Source organism: Fomitopsis serialis (genome assembly GCF_022376445.1).
Source record: "Fomitopsis serialis strain Sig1Antser10 chromosome Unknown B0H18scaffold_35, whole genome shotgun sequence".
Classification (NCBI taxonomy): domain Eukaryota; kingdom Fungi; phylum Basidiomycota; class Agaricomycetes; order Polyporales; family Fomitopsidaceae; genus Fomitopsis; species Fomitopsis serialis.
Genome location: NW_025954995.1, coordinates 210,375 through 230,707, shown reverse-complemented (window position 1 = coordinate 230,707; position 20,333 = coordinate 210,375). Strand labels below are relative to the sequence as shown.

The following is a 20,333-nucleotide window of genomic DNA, read 5'->3' as shown; positions in this document are numbered from 1 at the left end:
GCCGCAACACTCATTACGACTCGAGACTCGACTGAGAACCAGTACAGTACACTAGATATCTTTATTGAACGCGAGAATGCTGTCCTACATCTCATCTGCTGTGGTAAATGCTACCAAACATGTCTCTAATCCCCATTCCAGCATACAATACGTGCACACATGGTGCGGAAACGTCCCGATCACAAATCGCCGGTATGTTGCAGGCCTAAGTAGGACCAATAAACGCGTTCTGATTGGACAGGAACAGCCCGAGCACATCGGGGTTGCCAAATCTGGTGAGACAACAAATAGACACAAACGTTGAGTTTACGGGCGCCCGCGAGGCTCGCCTCACTTCCGCATGCTACTGTACCTTTACCGTCCGGCTTTCATGTTCAACTCTGTACGGAAGACGACGGTGGACACTCCGAGATGCATTCAAGAGTGAAATCAATCAGGTAAGCATGCTTGACTTGATTATGTATGCACACGGATTAATCGACTTTCGTCAGAGCGTGTCGAATGGCACGTCAACCAGTATGAACGGCACGTCAGTGATTGCGAACGGCGACGCGCCAACCAGCACGAACGGTACGTTGGTGGGTACAAATAGCGGCGAGCGGGTACAGATGGCAGTGCGTCACCGAGTGCAAACTGCACTGTACACACTAACTCTTGTGAACAAGCCGTTGGCTGGAGGCTGCCGACACGGGTCGCAGTTTTTCTAGTTCACCACAACTCCGGAATGCTGTATCAGGATCGAATGAAGGCCAGCACGTTGGTGTCGCGTCGGGATCAAAACCCGACGAGATCTCCAAATTGGCGGAGGCCGACCACATCAATATGTATGTGTGTGCCTTGCCCACCATCCCGCTGAGTATCGCTAATGCTGTACCTGTTGTACCCGTTCTCTCTCCCGGTGTCTTCTCGCTCCCCGTTTGCTTGCGAGGTCGCGCAGAAGCTGTCGCCCGATTGACCAGTTGGCTATACCCATTAGCCCGGAGCCGCGGGCTGGAGGAGCCCAAGTTGATCAATGCAAGTGAAGCATGGGATGCTGTGGGTGATAGATGGGATGACACGGCGTAGGATGAATTGCATGGGAGATGGGTGGGGAAGTGATGGGTGGGATGGTGATGAGCAGGTCGGCGACGGACAGGAGGTGCGGTCGATGTTGCGTTGTAGGGTGCCCAGTGACCACGCCCGCCTGTTCACGTTCCAGCAGCCATGTGTACTGTATTGTACACTGTCAACCATTTGTGATCAGTGTATGTCATGAGGTGTGACATATAGGGCATATGTCGTGGACTACGACACACAGGCTGTGCACTTTCAGACCTCGATACCTACTGAACTGTCCTATGCTACAAGGAAAACAGTTAGATGTGGTGCTGCGCCTAGCCCGAAAAGATATGTCGTGGAGCCCAACATGTGTGCTGTCCATATCCGAATCTGGATACACGCATCAATCAGGCACCGTAGTGAACCAACTGCTATATATGGCGCAGTGTGCAGCCCGAGAACGGGTGAGATCTTACTGATCACCCATCGCGATCACATTCGCCCGATGGGCCCGCAACAGGACCCAAAGAGGAAGAGCGCGCGACGGCGCCCATTTTGGGTAGTGCCGCCGCCGCGAGCTTTCCCCGGCGCCGGGGGTGACCTGGGCGGTCCATAAAGGGCAGCTGCCCTTTCGGGTAGCGAGCAGGGCGCCGGCTGCAGTGATTACTGCGCCTTCATACATGAAGGGGGATTGTAAGTACTGGGATTTATGTATGACCTGTTTGTGCTAACAACAGGTATTCATACATGAGCATGCCAGCATCTGGTGTACGTCGACCATGGTGGTACTATGACACACTACAGACTACTACAGATTCTGCAAGCATGCTATACACAGGGGGGATTGCAATGAGCCTACATCAACTATGTGTGATCCCTATATTGGCTAACCTAGGGATTGTCATTTTTCCTGATGAAACCCCCCTCCCCCCCTGCCTTCACTCAGGCAACACCATGCTCTGGCTTCAACATGGCAAACAGGAGGAATGAGAGCCCCCCCTAAGGGCTCATTAGAAGTGCTGAGAGACCACATGATCAGCACATGCCACGCAGCATGACCTTTTTTGGGGATGAGGTGAACCCCCCCCACCTCCCATGCCCCCCCACAGGACAGGGGGGTGGGACTTCACCACAGTTGCTGGGAATGCAGCTGATGGATGCTCTAGGGGGGTTTTCTGGGGTGCTGAACGTGATGGAAAGGTCAGATGATGTGGCCAGATAGGCAGGGAGTGGGTTTTGGGGCGGAAATGGCCGGCAGGGTGGTGGGCGGACAAGCATATTGGGTAGGTCCGCTACTTGCGGGAATCCCTGGGATTAGAGAAGGTCGATGGCGTGATGGCAACTGTCATCAACGCGCGCTACGCGGAGCTTCGGCAACGCGGGCGTGTGCCTCGCTACGACCGACGCGTCGACGCCGATACGGGCGTCGTCGATCTCGTTCCCCGAGGATATGTCGAGAATCCCATTGCCGTCCAACTTTGGACGCAGTGTCTCGAAGACGCCTCCTCCTACGTCGAACGTGTCCGCCTCTTCGTCGAAGGGCGGCACCAGGCCGAAGCGGCCAAGTTGGCGAAGAAGAAGGAGATCGTGCGCAACGCTGATGTCGTGATGGCGGATGCCTCCGGCTCGACCCCGAACACCGCTAGTTCGGCGTCGATTGAGAAGATCATCAACGCGCGCGTCAAAGAAGAGGTTCGGAAGAGCCTCGCGTCTTCTTCGGCTGCGGCCAAGAAGAAGTCCGGCGCCGGGAAGGTTAGCGCCTCCCTTATCAGACGCCCACGGACTAACGTTTTGTCTGCTTATCTCCCAGAAGGGCGAGAAGCGCGACGGCAAGAAAACGTCGCAGAACTCTTCCCAGAGCAAGAAGGTAGAGGTACTTCCGTATCTCCCGCCGCCATCTCGGTACTTACCGAAATTCGGCGAATCCGTGCTCAAGGGCTTGAAGTTCAAAAAGAACAAGCCGTCTTCTTCGACATCGAAGGCCTCCTCGTCGAAGCCGAAGAAGCAGGACAAGGGGAAGGGGAAGGCGAAGTGAGCGCGTATCGAGGTGAGTATCACTTCGGCAACGCCGCCTCCCTCCCGGACTATTTTCTCACAGTCCCGTTGCCTAGAGCTATCAATTATGTAATCAGTCGGACTCCGCTGGAGATTGTCGAAGCATCCCGCTTCATGTATTACGTCCATAGATCGCCTGGTGTAACGTTGCCCGATGAAATTGCTTTTCAACTCAGCGTCGGGATGCGCTTTATGTATCATCAACCTATTAAGTCCGCCCTTATTTGGGATTCATGGATGGAATTTCAGCGCCGTTTGCGCTGGAGGTTGAAATTTGAGTTTGAAGGCAAAAATCAATTCTACGACCCAGACTACGATTGCGGCGAGGATCCTGATGAGAATCAGGAAGAGCATCCCCCGCCCACGTTACCGTATTATCTCGAACTGGGACTCGTTGAGGGAAGGAAGTTCGTGCGTAGCACGATATCCAAAGTCCCCGACGAGGATGTGAAGACCTACCTTAATCGTCTCGGTCCTCACACCCCGACCATTCGAGACTTCCTGTTGCGGAATAACTATGTTATAACGGGAACCGACAAGAACCTGGGAATCGCGGTGTCAGAGCGAACCTGGTTAGTAGAAAAAAGTCTAGTGCTTCTTAACTCTCGCGCGGATTACGAACCGCTGCGCGAGACGGAAGCTGATGCTATACTGGACGTTAAATGTGCACAAATGGACCTACTCGCCGCCGACGCGGACAAGTGGGTACCCGCTGCAGGGAAACAACTGGCTAAGTATTTGCGGTCAAAAATTACAAAGCCTAAGAGTAAACATTCGGTACCCGCCTTCTATGTGATCCCTAAGATCCATAAGACGCCGACGGGTTTTCGTCCGATTATACCATGTCACTCTGCCGTCATGAATCCCGCAGCTAAATTTGTCTCAAAGAAACTTAAACCGATCATTGCGTCGGCGCCATCCGTTATACACGGGACCAAAGACTTGGCGATAAAATTAAGTAAGCTTCACCTCCAACCCGGACGCAAGTTTTATATTGTAACCGGGGACGTTGTCGCCTTCTATCCTAATATCGACCTTAACAAGGCGCTGCTCATCGCAGAGTTAGCGTACCTTCAATATTATTGGAGTGATAGAAGCGATCGCGACTACGAAAGTGGCGCAGCGGAACAAAAGGTCTTCCGCGACGCTTTGGAGATTGGAAATACGAAGCTTGTCACACAGTTCCAGGGTAAATATTACCGTCAACTACGCGGCCTCGCTATGGGGGTCGCGGATAGTCCCGATCTAGCTAACCTTTATGGGTGCTATTTCGAGGATAAAGTAGGTATTATGAACGACCCCTGCGTGCCCTTTTATGGGCGGTATATCGACGACTGTCTAGCAATTGTCTACGCGTATAGCGAGCATGAAGCGTTAGCGCATCTGGAGAAAGTCAAGTACGATAACTGTGTGATTGAATGGCAAGCGTCTGAAACGTCCCAAGCATTTCTGGATATGCTCCTCTACCGCGACGGGCAGGGGAACCTGCAGCATATGCCGTACCGCAAGGCGCAAAGTCATCAGGAAAGAATTCCGTGGATATCCTCCCACCCGCTCGATGTTAAGCGGGGTACGTTTATTGGGGAGATGTCACGGTTAGCTACGCTCTCATCGCTGTGGTCACACTATGAGGATGCAATGAGAGGGCTGGTTGCCCTTTACATTAAGCGTGGTTATCCGCAAAAGGTTGTTATATCTTGGCTTAAGGAAAATCTCCACAAGCGTTGGGAAAATAGACTGCGTGAAAAAGCAGCTGAGCACGATGAGGTGCTTGTCCTAAAGACCGAGTATAATACCGCATGGAACTATTTCCATGCCTCGCAGCTTCAAGATGCGATTTTTGGGTACTGGCGGGAATGGTGCGATCGCGCCGACCGTGCGGACTTCAATCTGAAGTTCCCGAGACCTTCGGTGAGGGATGTGCACACCCTTGGGGATCTTCCTCAATGGGTGATATCGTGGAGTGATGAGCTTCGCGATGGCCCGCCCTTGCCGGACGTTAGAAAGAGCAGTATCTTAAATCGTCGATTAATCACGAGTCGCAAACGCACTCGTAATCTCTTCGACCTTTCAACTCTTTGGAAGAAAATCGTTCTTGAGCAGATGGATGAGCGCGTCGCTCAAACCGTCCTGGAAGACTACTTTGAGCCGGTCGCTAAGGCCGCCGACTCAGAAGACGTCCCAGAGGCGGGTCCTTCCACTGGGCCTGTGCCTAAGTTGGACACGACGCTTTCTGCTTCCGTCGATGAATTTCTACATCGTGATGGTCCCCCTCAAAGGGACGACTCGGATGACGATGTGATAATGGTTCATCGGCGCTCATCCCCCGTTCCCCCCGCTTGGCGGTACGGCGGCTTCTAGGAGCTGCAGTAGGACGGCGATTGTGTGAAGATGGGAGAGTGGCTTTCAGTTAGATGGTTGTGTCGTCGACACAAAAAGACTGAGGGCCTGCGGTAGCACTAGGGAGAATATCTCTAAGTCGAGTGCCTGTGGTCCAAGGGAAGTGTTCCCCGGAATCCACTAGTTGAGCGAATAGTTTAACTACTCCCGAAGCCGCCAACGTGCTTCCCTTAGCGGGTGTGGATGTTTCCATAAGTGAACACCACTGTTTGTCCGCTTTCTTCATTGAATCCTCTTTTCCGTTTGAGGAACCTGCCTGCGAGGCATTGTACACATCTTGTAAGTACTACGTTTATGTCATTCACGACAGACGGTATTAACCGGGGTAGTTAGGAACCTTACCGAGACCTAACCGGACCTAACGTACGTATCCATCTTAATCGATGTATTGCTGTACAGCTGACAAATGTCGGATTAGCTAACCTAAACCCTAACCAGGCGCGCTTACCTAATCCTAACCCTAATCTAATCCTAACCGAATCTAACCGTACCTAACCAAATTGGCTAACGGTCGGACCAGTCTGGGCCTAGTCACGTGATGGTATCACGTGTGGCCTAGAGCGAGTCACGTTTAATCACGTGACGCGTCAGGTGCCTTCGGTCACCCGGGCTCCGCCCGGGCTCCGCCGTGGTCACGTGCAGCCAGTGAAGCCTCCGGGCGCTCCCGCTGTCCGGACCACTCCGGAACAGGATCACATGGCGCTGGTATAAGCGCTGATCTTGGATTCTAGATTACTGACGTCACTGCGTTCTAGAGCGACTCCAGCCGGGATCCGGCTCGGTCTAGAAAAGAAGTCCATCACGGACATCGCAGCATTTGCAAGATGATATGTGTCACCCTGCCCAAATCGGGCTTGTTGTGGTACTGTACAGGTAAACGTGACTAAACAATGCCAAAGGGACCTGATGAGGCATATAAGCCGAAAGGGTCGCGCTGTGGATCCCCACTGCGCTCTTGTCCCTTGGCTCCTACCGCCACCTCCTCAGTCTAACGCCGCTTCGCGGCGTGTTCAGGCGATTAAACCACCTAACCTAAGCTAAAAGCTAAAAGCTAAAAGCTGGGAGCTGGAGACTGGAGACTGCGGTTCACACGTGTGTGTACTGTGAACTGTGGGCTGGGGTTCACACGTGCAGACTGAGAGCCAGGGTTCACACACGTGTGTACTGTGGCTGGGAGTTCACAGCCCAGGGGTTCACACGTGTGGACTTCACTGTAAGCTCAGAACTGTGACCCTGAGGTGCAGTTCACACGCACAGACTTCACAGGGAGCTTGGGGCCACAGTTCACACGTACAGAGTTCAAGCTTAGGTTCTACACTACACGTGGGAGCTAAGAACAGTACACTGTGAGCCTGCAAGTACACACTCCTACTTGCACTTCAAACAGTTGTGTACACCCTCTCACAAAGTCCGTGTCTACAGGACGTCAAGAGCTCACCCTAAGCACAGTACTACGGCCCAAGGACTACGCACTTTGAGTACGCACTGGGTACCGGGTACTGTGTACGGTGTTCTAGCTTGTGCGTACTGGTTTCTGTGCTCTACGTACTCGGACTAGGCACTAAGTTCTGGCTCACAGTTTCAGTTACCTACCAACAACCAAGTACTCACACTTGTGTCCTACAACGTTCACACTGTCCACTTCAAGCCACAAACGTACTCCCTGAGAAAACAAAGTCGCTGTTGGCAGTTCAGCAGCCTGCGAAAAACACAAGGAGAGTTCCAAAGGACACACTGTTTGCTCTGTGCGTCGGTGGCGTGGAGAGTGAGTCTGCGAGCCCTGCGAGCCAACGAACTCTCCACCCACCACGCACACAGCAAGCAGTGTCTGTCCTGCGAACTCTCCTTGTGTTTTGCACAGGTCGCTGGACTGCCAACAGTGACTTGTGTTTTCTCAGGTCAGCTCTCCTGTACTCGTAACCAACGTCTCACAGTCTTCTCCGCACACTTGTCCAACTCACTGTTTCAAACTCTCTACTCACACTGGAACACTGCCCACTCACGCGGAACACAGCACACAGCAACTGAGCTCTAGCACACCCACTACTCACGTACGCAGCCCCAACTGCAAAAACAGCCACTCAGACAACTGCACTGTCAACTCACAGCTCACAGCACAAGAGTGAGAACCAAGAAGCTGTGGATTTCAGGACACAACGATTCAGGACAACTCAAGAACAAGTGCACAGAAAAGAGCAGAACAAGACAGTTCTCTACAGTGCTCGTCCTTGCATTGAGGCTTGGCTGTCACGTTCAGCAAAACTCTCCTTCACGGCTGTACTGTTCACGCTTGTTTCCACCAAGTCTGCTTCCCAGCAGGAGTGTGCAGTCGTGTGCACTCCAAAAAAGACAGACTCAGTCCAGAGCAACAGAGCTTGCAGTGACTGGGTTAGCTTGTCGCACAGAGCACGATATCGGGCATATATTGAGCCTTTTTGGAAACAGAACTGGACTTTGCAACCACCCATGCATGCTGTCGCACATCGCCTCCAGGCCATTTGTGCTTGCACAGATAAATCCTGGAACAAGTCAGTCAACTACCAGGAGATGTAAGCACTACTGGGAGATGTAAAGTACACTGTACAGCGAAAGGAATTCACTGATTAAGGCACCGCGCACACAGAACAAACAGTATGAGACAACAGAGCGCAGGTGGTCGTGCACTTGAAACTGAGCAGAGACAATGAGAACACCTGGTATCCGCTAGGATTCCCCACTACACAGCTTGCATTTTTACCCGCGTGACAGCTGTGACATTTGCTCATGAGCTCTGTCAGTGTTTAACCTCCCGTATCATTGTGGCCATGCTCCCGTAAATTGCGAGATGCAGTGGTGTCCAGCCAAGTCCAGTTTTTTTTGCTCAGCTTCAGTGAGAAGGTTATTATGATGAGCTGTCAACAAAGCCCAACACCCAAAGTGCAGAGGCCTACAGCCAACACCCAAACTTGGTAAGGCTGCAAACAGTCAATGATGTAGACTACATGAGGATGTTGGAGTTGGAGGAAAGGTCAGGAAAGATATCTGAACTTGAGTACCAGGAGAGGTCACAATCATTGCCATTTTGCAGTGTTGGTATGAACAGAAGGATTTGAAAAAGAGAGAAGTGGGACTTGGGAATGAATTGATGTGTGCGGCAGAGAACATGGAAGACTGGGTCACGGAGCCTTAAAGAATGGATTGCCAAGTTGTGAGAGTGACAATAATAGACATGTTTGTTCCAGAAACCCAGCCAACTACTATGTGGCCTCCAACTGAGGTGAGCAGGATTTGGACTGTATGAGGAGTTTTGCACAAAAGCCAAGAATGTTTGTCAAGCACTGCACGGACTGTGGCTGAGCATAGCTCTGTAGCTCTAAACAACATGGATGTACTTATAGAGCTGGCGGATATTCCCTTGAAGATGAGAGATTGACTTCTGGACACTCTGGCCTGAGTATGATTGCATAGCATTGCCTCCGACTTCATGGACACCTCTCGTGAGCCCTATCATGGCACTGTGCAAGGAGCATAATTCCACACGAGTCGCGCCCAATTTATTTGAGAGAACCCAGAGACTGTACGTGAGGAATTGAATGATTTTACACAGCTGTCTACAAGACTTGCATGGGGCGGAATTATTAGCTTAGGCCATTTATGTGGCATTTGTATGAGCGTGTAGTGGTGCGTGCTCAGAGTGCTTTGTTACTTGTGCATGAGCATATGAAGCTCCCTCTTATCCCACCCCCATCCAGTGAGTTGGATTGCGAAGGTCTTCATGACATGCAGATAACGACGACTCAAAGCAAGGGCACACATGGGCACCTGTCTAATCACAGGATGCACGGAGAGTGTGTACAACATCACGCAGAATGATATCGCACAAGCACGAGATGAATTTGACAGACTATGCTGTTGATCTTGGACACCTAAGCACCCAACAAGCCCTTCTTCCTCTGCATGGGCCTTTGAAGTCATGTACATAGCTATGTCAGAACAAATAAATAATAGTATCAGAAAAGACACAGTCCTTGAGCGAAGCTCATCCTCTCCTCGAGAATAATAGGGTCAGCGGCACTGACTAGGAAGTCCGTCACATCTAGCTCAGTGCATTGCAGGTACCCAATATATGCCTGTGATTGGAGTCTGTTATGGACAAGGGGTGCCGAGTACCAAGCCAATGATTTTCCCTGCACGCAGATCACCCTGCATTTGCCTTGAAATCAATTATGAGGTAGAGAGATGGATGGGAACAGGAAACAATTTGTTTGATGACTGAGTGACCAAGTTCCAAGGCTGTCCAAGACGGTGACCCAACTCCTTAGGAAAGATAGCATAGGAAGTATACAGAACGGTGGAGGGAATCATCATTGGTTAGGAGAGACGGTGCGGAGGGATTTATATTCGCAGTGTGCGTGTTCGTACACAACAACGCCCACCACGTTTCACGTGACATATATGTGAAATTTAACAAACTCATAGGATGAGAGTATCATTGATAGAATGACGTGAGCGCACCGACCCCCCATTTTCCCGTTTTAACGGTGTATTTTACCCCCTTTCGCGCTGCCTGCACGAGTGCGGGTAAGGAACGACCCAAAGACCATCATTTACCCGCACTCGCGCTGTCGGCGCCAATGCGGGTAAAACAGTCACGATAAGAGCGATTGTAACCCGCACTCGCGCTGGCAACGCGAATGCGGGTAAACACAAATGATATTACGATCGTAGCAGTCCATGAGTGGTGTGCATTACAGGAGCAGATAGTGTACGAATGTATCTAGGACTGCATACGTTCAAGACGGAAGAAATTTCTCAATACAAAAGATGCTGCGGCCATCACCGCTGTGAATACGCATGCGTTTGACCTGCCGCTGGCGACCATTCCCTTCAGATATGACAGACATGCCATCATCACTCACATGCCCCTTGTCTTCATCGTCACGAGCACGCTTGCCCGTGCGAGCAGGCTCAGGTTGAGGGGCCGGTTCAGGGAGACACTTTCGACGACGGCGAGGAGAGACGCTTCGTCCCAAGTCAGAGATGTTGGTTTGGGTCGAGGTTCTTTAGCCGCCTGTTCTGCGTAATGTCGCTCCAGACGAGCCTTCAACCGATCCGTGGAACTGGGCATCTCTGGCAGTGCAGTGCGGGGAGACGGGAACCGGGACATGCCAAACTGAACGTCCTCCACAGGAGGGACAGGCGTGACCGGTGGTCGTGAAGGACGACTGAGACGTGGTGGACGAATGCGTGGGCGGGGTGGCGGCGGTGGAGAGGGCGACTCTGGAGGGCTCTGTCGTCGTGATGGACCAGGCGTAGCATTGCGTGGCGGTGGTGGTGCAGGCTGCACCGTACGAGGTCTTCCTTCCGGTCGATGATGTGCGACGGTGGGTGCGGAAGGCCCAGACGACAAGGACCCACTGCAGGTACTACACGCTTGCTGCCCCTAGAGTCCCGCCGCACGGGCTTCTTCTTGACCAAATTGCGAGGCAGCGGTGGCGGTGGCAGGGCATCCTCATCAGCGTCTTCGGTCAAGTCAATATCAGCCATCTGATGATCCTCCGTAATAGATCGAAGCGGGGGCGGTGGAACTGACTGCTGCTTGATGCGCGGCGGTGCAGGGCCTGGATGAATGCCGCCGCCGCTCATAACACGTTTGAGAGATGCGACACGTCGGGATGTAGAGGGGAGCGTCATGATATCGTCTTCGTCACCCGACGAGATGCTGATCACGTCGTCCTCGAGGGCAGGCAGCCTACTCGACCGTTGATGGGGTGGCGCACGAGAGGACGAACTGGCGGCAGCGTTCGAAGGCTGAGACAGAGGCAGGGAAGATGGCACGGGAACGCCAGGGCGTAATTTCAGCTGGGACCCGAATTTTGGCTTCGTCAACTCGACGGCCATGCGGGGCCCAATCAGGCACCGGACCGCCTCGAAAGCACCATACTCGCCCGCTTTGAAGAATTTGCACACGTCCTTGTACAGGGCGATGAGCACCGCCGGCTCACGGACAGTCCAGTTCACGTTGAACCGGCCTCCGTTGATGATGCCCTTGCCGAGCACGACAGCAACAGCAGCTCGGTCATGTTTATGCCACCGATGCCCTTCTCAGAGTGCTTCTCGACAAACCAGCGGTCGAGGCCTTCAGTCCCTGGGGGCCGAGCTCTGTAAGCCACCATGAGGGGACTGCGCTTGTCCAGGATCGCGATGATGAAGACGGTGACCATCGTGATGAAGGGGTGCTTGTCCTTGACACCGCGCCGGCTTTTGTTGAAGAGCCACTCAGTGTCACGGAGCACTCGGGTCATCTCCTCCTTGCCACGGGCCGGTGCGTCTCCCCACGTGAACGGCTTTTCCTTTGTGTAAAGGAACAGGTGAGGGGCGAGCTTCGAAAAGACAATGGCAATGATGAGAGCCAGGTGATGGAGGGGATTGCTGAGCTTGATGTTCAAGCCCACCCACTCGTACGTCTTGTATGTCACCCACTTCTGGGAACCTGCCTCGGGTTCGGGCCCTGTCAGCCCTAAGCCGCCCACTGACCTGACGTTGAACTCTGCAGGAGGCTCCATCGAGTTGAGCTTGTCGCCAAGGTGCATGAGATGTACGTCAAGCGCGTTCCACTCCGCCTGAACGCTCTGCTTCATGACGCGCTTTGTCACCTTGTTGGCGATGGAGTCGTGCACGTCCTTCACAGTGCGCTGATTGGCAGCACCCTGGCTGGGCACGAGAGCCTCACCGGCGGTCCGGCGGTCCAGATTGATCCAAGCTTTGTAATGTGGCTTGATGGGCTTTGACCCGCCTCGCGCGGATTTCCCCTGGCTCCTTTGTGATCTCATGTCATTGATCCACGGAACGAACATGATCCGCCGCTGGCGAATGGCAGTGTGCAGGACGTTGATCGTCCACCGGTCGAGTGCACCCTCCGTGCTGTCGTCAATTTCGGCATACCGGGCGATGTGTTCGATCGTGAATCGGAGGACGGCAGGGGCGGAACCGGCACGGCTCAACGGTGCGTGCAGCCCACGAGGACGCTCAGAGCGGCAACAGTTGTAGATGATTCTCGCCAGCTCTTCCTGGGATATGTCGATCTGCTGGGATGGGTTGGTCAATCCGAGAGACATGTCGCCCGTTGAGTCGCTGATGGCACAAAGGAGCGACCTGAAAGCCTGCCCTGCGTGGTCGTGAGACAGCGGGTTTTCGGAGCGAACCCACTGCTTCAACGATTGAAGTCGCTGTTCGTGGTGATACACTTCCTTCGCGGGCATCTCCTTGAGCTGCGAGGCTGACACGGCCTTGACGGACTGCTGTACACCGATGGACACCAGCTGGACAATGTCCTCGACCAAGACGTTGAGGGCAATGTGGGCCATCATCAGGGCGCGGCACTGCGACATGTCGCTCTTGAAAGCGAGATACTTGTCCGGCACTGGCAGGTATTGCGAGATGTAGAATTGCATGTACGCTTTGTGAGCCTGTCGCAGAACGACCTTGTCAGATACCAATCGCAAAACGGAGGTGATTTACCCGCATTCGCGTCGCCGGCGCGGATGCGGGTACACGAGGCAACAAAACAGGAACTCTTACCCGCACTGGCGCACTCGGCGCGAGTGCGGGTAAATCATGCAAAAAAGAGACACGTCTACCCGCACTCGCGCCGAGTGCGCGAATGCGGGATAATAATTGCATGGAGAAGAAGACTCACCGCCGCAGGAGACGATCCCCAAGTCAACTGGACTGCACGCAGAGACGCCATGATCGGCTCTCGTTCCGCCCCGCGACACGGCCAGGATTCTGCCTTGATGCGGACTGCACCAGACTCGGCCAAGGCGAAGTGAAATATCTTCGGGTGAAAGACGGGCAAAGAGTCCCACAAGAGACCGCGAGAGATCAGGAGCTGATCCATGAGGGACGTCATGAGGACCTTGCCACTGCCAGTGTATGCGTACGCAAGGCATCGCTCCAGAAGGGCCACCAGCTCAATTTGCGTGGGCGGGATGATGTTCCGCTCGCGCAGGAATTGGCTAAAGTCCTCGAAGAGCTCCACCAGCAGGGACGATATCGGGAAGGTGGTCCAATGATACACAGCGGGAAATACCTGTCACTCACAGGTCAGACAGCAGCACCGTCAGACAACAGAAACGGAGACGTACTTTTGGCTCAAAGACCACAAGGTGCTCTCGCAGGGGCAGCTGGATGTCCGGGCTGAGCGTTCGTGCGATGAGCTGGATGATGATGTTCCGATACAACACCCTGGTGAACATTGAGGTCAGCCCAGTAAATCACAAAGTGCCGCATAACACGAACGTACTCTCCGGTTCGCATATCAGGTGGAAGGTTGTCGAAGTTGACCACGAACATGTTCTCCAGTCGTAGGTCCCGTGCGACGCTCTCATCCATCAGCAATGTCTTCAGGCGTTCGTGCGGAAGCTGCCCAGTGAGACGGCTGAGCAAGTTGGCGAGGACAGCCTGGGCAGGTTTTGAGCGGGCCCATGCACCGGTGAAGGCCTGGGTCATCATTCCCGTGCAGACCTCGTGGGAGCGAGCGGTGGGCCGCATCCTGTGTGAGAACGCGTTGTACATCTGTGACGACCATGCCTCGATGATCGGGCCCAGTCCACCGTGGGCGAGCACATACTCCAGCTCCGCTTCTTCTTGTTCAGACAGAGGTGGGACCCTTGGCCGTTTGCGAGACGACCCAGCATCCCCCGCAGCAGCCGCTGCCTCGTCCTCAAGCACGGCAAGGAACCGACGCATGACCTTTCGAGTCGTGAGAGACTCCTTGGAAAATCCTGCCGGTGGGGGCGGGAGTCCCCTGCGAAGCTCTCGTTCGATGTCGAGGATGGTACTGTTGTACTGCTGGAACATGCGCGTGGACTGCACGTTCCCGTATCTGCCGAGCAAAGCCTGTGGGTAGGAGTGCACAGCGAATGCCTTGCCACTTCCACGTTCCGCCTCCATCGCGTCCAGCTCTTTTGCCAGCCGTGTTTCCTCGTCGTCGACATCATCATCGCTGCCTTCAACACCTTGGTCCTCGTTGAACTGGGCCCGGAACTCTTCGTCTTCGCTGTTGTCCACATCAGATCCATTGCCGTCTCCGCCATTGCCTGCAGCCTGCTGCCGTCGACGTCGGGCAGCTTGCCGAGCATTCGCCACAGTGTCGTACATGTCGTGGATGCTCATCAAGTCGCAGAGCACACCACAGCTGAGCTTCGGGTCGTAGTCTTCGTTGGGCACCCGTCGAGCGATCCGCCGACCCTCGTAGGTGTAGATTGGATTCTCCTTGCCGTCCTGGTCCAGAAGTGGATATGTGTACAGGTCCACGGGGTCATCGCTGTCGTAGCGGTCGTGAGTGTCATAGACATCACCGTGTTGGTCGAGAATGTCGTCCGGGTCAATGGGTGTCCAGTCATTGACCACCCGAGCTCTGTTGTCCAGGTGTCAGAGGCCACACAGCGGGATTATGTGAGATGCCACTCACCCAATGTGTGTCGCAATGGCTAAACTCGCCGTTCGAATCCGAGACCAGTCACGTTCACCACCCCATCTATCCCGCTCATTGGCAAGAGAGTTCTGCACGCCAATCTCCTCGTTCTGCCCATACCGAACTGACATGATGAGGGGTGTGTGATCCGTGAAGAACCTATCTTCCTTCCACGCAGCTGGCATCTCCCGGACAAATCGCTTCCACACTCGCGGCATGCACTCGTCCAACGCCCTTGCCTGAGCGAGGGTCACGTTCATTGCGGGGCCCGAACTGTGCAAAGAATGTGCGTGTCAGTCAAGTCAAGTGCATCACCACCCATATCTTACCCGCACTCGCGCAGTCTGCGCCAATGCGGGTAAATACGAACAACAAAGGCCTGGAGAGATGACCCGTTTCGACAAGCATCTCTTCCCGCACTCGCGCTCGCTGCGCCAATGCGGGTAACCGGCCGGGCTACTACTATATGGGAACAGACCGACTCACAAGATGTTGCAGATATCGTCAAAGGACCACTTCTTCAGGTCCGTCCCTTTCCCATATCGGAGATGGTCGGCCAGAGAGATGTCCCGGTAGTGGATCTCAGCGAGCCAGTGCACGACAAAGAGCGTGTAAATCTTGAACCTCGTGGGGTGAGACGCGAATCCCCTTTCTTCACGTTGTAGCCAGACGAAGGCGGAGCACGTCCAGGATCGTACATGTCCGCAAAGAACACGTTCGGCGCAAAGACCATCCAGAGGTTCTCCAGACCGTACTTGCCAAAGTACGCGCACCGTCCATCCGTATCAAAACCGGCCTTGCCCTTCGCTTTCATCTGGCTGTTCTGCTGCTGGATCTGCAGCACCAAGACATAGTTGTGCATCGAACGTGCCTTTGGCAATGCGACCGGAAGACCCTGCGTGCGAGGTACGTACATCACAAAGTCAAGGTAGTGCGGGCCACCTCGCCAGTGCAGGCGCGGATCGTCCGGCTCGATGATCATGTTGTCGTCCACCTCCACCTTCGTCCTCGTCTTCAGCAGCGACACCGCCTCCTTGATCGTCCGACGGTTGACCCCCTCGCTCATGCGCTTGAGTTCGGACAGCTTGATCCGCCGCTGCTTCATATTCGTCCACACCCGCTCTGTCTCATTTCGGTCCACCGCCGCGGTGTGCGCCTCAAACGTGTGACGACCCACATCATCCTGGCTCATCGGTTCGTCAGTGGTGAGGCTCATCGGCACGTTGTCCAGATTGAAAGGCTCGTCCAAGCCAGTGAGCGCACGGTCGAGCTCTTCGTGGTCTCTGCATCAATTTGAAACGGTGAGTCACAGCAGTTGACGATGACGACGGACGGTAACTCACATGGCAGCATCTATGACCCTCTGGTGAGCTTCTGTCAGTTGGTCTTCGTCCCCCGGGTCCTCGTCACCGCTGCCACGCCCTTAGCATACTCGCACAACAGTCAGATTTGTAGGAGTACGCACAACTCGTAAAAGTCCCTGTTCCCATTTGCAGGAAGGGCCAGCGGTGCGTCGCGCGGGTCCAACGGAGCAGACCGGTCTTCCTGTGGTGCGTCATCGCTCCGGGGCATCGTTGCTGGCAGGCGGGCAACAGGGACAGCAGCGGGCGACAAGGGGAGGGCAACACACACGCAGACTCAAGGAAGGAAGGACGGGGGAGAGAGAGAGAGAGAGAGAGACAAACGGACAGTGAGAAGGATGGGCACGGTCTAGGGTGAGCGGAGACAAATGCCATCAAATTCGAGACAGGGTCGCGTCGCAACAGCGGCGGGATGAGCCTGGAATAACATTTCCGGCTGTGAGCTTGTGCAACGACTCTTCGGGCGGAGGGACACCAAATTAGGCGACGCACTGTGGCTGTGAGATGCAACCGCACCTTCTTGATCGGCGCGTGTTGCGCTGAAACACTCCAAGCCGATCGAGCTGCTACAAATGGTCATGCCGCCGCAGCACCCTCGGGCAGTTCACAAGTCCCCGAAACCGCAGCCCGCGGATGGCGGAATCCGACGTGTTTTGGGCTGAAGTCAGAGAATGAGGGACTGAGCATTGTCTCTGCACTTGACAAGTTAAGTTCAGCAACGGCGAACCACGTCCGATGCACCACATTTGTTTGACCGCGTTGCGTTCGAGCGAACAGAACGGTCAATTGACACACATACCCAGTTTGTTCCGTTTGGACCGTTCATCCTCCCTTGGCCGGTGTGTGCTCTTGTACGTTGATTACCACTGTAGATATACATGATGTTGTCACTGTGACTTAGTCATTCATTTTTGTGCGTGTTCCCAACCGCTCTTGTTGCTGTTGCTCTGGTTAGTCACCGTTTATCATACCTCCGCAGAGTTGCTCTTTTGCAAGTTCAATCGCATCGCCTGTGCTGTTGGTGAATGATTACAGCTGTTTCCAAAACGATGGGCCCCGCATCAAGAAACCGCACTCAGGCGGAGTGTGTCGGTCTCCTATTCCCATCAAGATTGGACCATAACCGGCACGTCGAGGGCGAGCCAGACTACGGCGGGTGGCTGAGGTCGACTGGCAGAAGGTGCGGATCACCTTGAAGGCAAGATCCGACGCTCTCCGCCCGTGTACGCATTTTTGATGAGGGGCCTATCGTTTTGGAAACAGCTGTAATAACGGTGCGTGCTTCAAGACGGGATTACTTATCTGTTGCGAGATGTGTTTGCATCGTGTAACGGCCACGTTACACAAGCCCGCTTAGGGACACGATACAATGTGTCACGGACTATCTAGGACTTGACCGATGAGATAGCTAGGGACGACGGACATGTTGTTAGGGACTTACCAGAAATGTCCTGGCCTATCCCGTACTCGCGCTCTCTGGGATGTATTCCCTTGTCTTGCCAATGGCAGTGTCTGGGGCTCGCGCCCTTCTTTGTTCATGAATTCGTCGTGCGCTCGCTTGCTCTTGGTCATCCTCGTGCCTCGACCTCTCAACTGGACATAACAGTGATCAACCCGATCCGCGCGTTGCACATGGCACTCACTGTTGTAAACTGGCGTGACATGAGCAAAGTCAACTTGGCCATGCAATGGCCATGTTGTCATGCCAACACGAACAGGGATTCTCCACTTTGAGGCACACACACAGACTCGGCGAGATCAGCGTCATGAAATGTCATCACAGAGTCACAGCAGAGTATTGTACATGAAGGGCCACAGCGAGCGGGGAACGACGTGAGAGGCATAGATGGCGGCACTGTACACGAGAAGAGATGCTACTGAAACCAAGTCAGCAAAAGGATCACGTGCAGCCACGTGACACAAGGACGTACCGAGGATATTGATGAGTACACAGTACAAGTGCTGCGTGGTTGCTGCATGCGCGTGAGTAGGTGCGAAAAACGAATGAAAGCGGACTCACAACACGAGTCGCCAAGCAATGACGGTCAGCACGAACAACGAGACGGGAGAACGAACGACACAGTACACCAGCACAGACACAACAGGACACGACGTACAGAAGACGGAGCGAACGTACCAAGGACACGCGCGTGCGACGATCAGAGCGACTGACCAGGGAGGCCACCCTGGATGATAGCGTCGTCGCTCGTATCGGGCGGTTGACTGCCACGCCCTTGCTGACCGCGAGGCCGTGGTTGACCACGAGCACGACGATTTCCAGGTCCACCGCGACCGCGAGGCTGGGGTACCGGCGGAAGAGACGGTCCACGGGTACTGCCGGAAGTGCTCGCGTGCGGCTGAGGTTCCGAGGTGACTGACCGGGAGGCTGCCGTTTTGCCAGCACCAGCTCCGGTCAATCGAGTCGAGCGACGGGGGCCAGCAAGTTGTTGCTGAGAACGATACGTCGTGAGATTGACCGGTTCTACACAGAGATCAGATCACGTACCTCTTCGACGGGTCGCATCGGCTCATCACCGTCCATGTCGAGCGTTTGCTGAACGGGCTCGCTCTCGTCCTGAGCCGGTGCACCGGAGGTCACACCGCTTGGGTCCGTGCTCGGGTTCGCAGTGGCCGGTGGTCCGCGGCAACGCGTTAGCAAGGCCGTTGCAAAGCTGTCGTTCAACAGCGAGGACGCTGCGGGGCGTCGGACGGCTGGATCCTCGAGCCATTTAGTGAGCAGAGTGGCGAGAGACTCTGTACCACGCATGTGAGTGAGATGCTTCAACATTGCCTGGAACGACGCACCGGTATGCTCGCGAGGTAGTCCGCGACTCCTTGAGGGCGATGTTGTCCGCGATCATGTCCTCGAGCAACAGGAGGTAGTACACGCGCACAGTGAGCATGCCCATCTGCGTCGCGTGATACCAAATGTCCTTCTCGATGTCTTCGGCATTGAACGTGGGCGCGATCGGAAAAGACGACAGGAGATCGGAACCTGTGAACCAGGTCGCAAACTCGGACTCGCTGGACGTCTGCTCCGCGATCGCCTTGAACTCGTCGAGCGTGATGCGGATGTCCCAGCGAGGACACTCGGCTTGGGCCTTGGCGGGCTTTCTGCTCTCGAGAATGACCGGTTCCAAGCACAGGAGACGGATGATCTGTGGCAAAAGACCCATAGCGATGACTGGAAGGTAACAGATCAGTGGTATGTTCGGTACAAAGATACCGATCCAACCCGCACTCGCGCCGGCTGCGCGAGTGCGGGTAATGTCAGTAATATCGATGCATCTACCCGCACTCGCGCCGTCGGCGCCAACGCGGGTAGCGACGTGTCAAATACGCTGCACGTTACCCGCATCCGCGCTGTCGACGCGAGTGCGGGTAGTTGCTGTAAATGCATGCACGTTACCCGCACTCGCGCGACAGCGCCAATGCGGGTAGTGACGTGTCAAATGTATGGCACGTTACCCGCACTCGCGCTCGCTGCGCGGATGCGGGTAATAGCAATACAACTTGACGAACGTTACCCGCACTCGCGCTGGCGACGCGAGTGCGGGTAGTAGCAATGAAAATAACGTACCGTCCTTGACGTGGTCGGCCGTCACGTCCGTCGGGAGTACGAGCTTCGGCGGGTCCTCCTGACGGTTCTTCTTCCGGTTAGGCGAGGCCGTCGTCTCCGAACGCGTGCTTTCGTCACTCCGGCGAGGACGCTTGGAGGTCTTCGCGGCGGCAGTCGCGTCGTCCATGGTCACATCCGGGTCGGCCGGTACAGGCGTGTTCGGTGCAGCGACACCGACGGGAGGCGTAGCAGGGCCGGCTTCCTGAGAAGGCAGCGGTGCCGGGGCCCCGGCCATAGCATCGTCCTCGGACTGGCCAGTCGTCTCGGCCGTCGTGTCGGCTGGCGCGCCGCCCGCCACGCGTGTCTGGTCGAACTGCGTGCGGAGGTGCTCGACATCCGCGTCCGCAGCATCTGGCTCAGGCTCCGCCTCGTTGCCGGTATCCATCGCATCGTCCGTCCGGCT

General features: G+C 54.9%; 3 protein-coding genes across 3 annotated transcripts; all 3 read right to left on the bottom strand.

The window, feature by feature from the left end:
• Positions 1-341: 341 nt before the first annotated feature.
• B0H18DRAFT_1008936 (uncharacterized protein) lies at positions 342-1,242 on the bottom strand. The gene is made up of 4 exons (XM_048028827.1): positions 938-1,242; positions 666-824; positions 492-614; positions 342-437 (listed from the first exon to the last, which is right to left on the bottom strand). The coding sequence occupies exons 1-3, from the start codon at positions 971-973 to the stop codon at positions 531-533; spliced, it is 279 nt and encodes a 92-aa protein (XP_047893168.1). The 5' UTR covers positions 974-1,242; the 3' UTR covers positions 342-437; positions 492-530.
• Positions 1,243-10,308: 9,066 nt separating this feature from the next.
• B0H18DRAFT_955064 (uncharacterized protein) lies at positions 10,309-16,522 on the bottom strand (the record flags this gene model as incomplete). Its single annotated transcript, XM_048042327.1, has 12 exons — positions 10,309-10,357; positions 10,392-10,813; positions 10,891-11,546; positions 11,567-12,941; positions 13,172-13,564; positions 13,620-13,719; positions 13,778-14,893; positions 14,948-15,223; positions 15,437-15,567; positions 15,609-16,233; positions 16,294-16,362; positions 16,416-16,522. 12 exons carry the CDS (start codon positions 16,520-16,522, stop codon positions 10,309-10,311), a joined length of 5,319 nt encoding a protein of 1,772 aa, XP_047893167.1.
• A 976-nt stretch (positions 16,523-17,498) lies between these two features.
• Positions 17,499-19,220, bottom strand: B0H18DRAFT_955063 (uncharacterized protein; the record flags this gene model as incomplete). Its single annotated transcript, XM_048042326.1, has 7 exons — positions 17,499-17,574; positions 17,753-17,904; positions 17,955-17,963; positions 18,243-18,284; positions 18,485-18,697; positions 18,818-18,983; positions 19,117-19,220. 7 exons carry the CDS (start codon positions 19,218-19,220, stop codon positions 17,499-17,501), a joined length of 762 nt encoding a protein of 253 aa, XP_047893166.1.
• Positions 19,221-20,333: the final 1,113 nt, after the last annotated feature.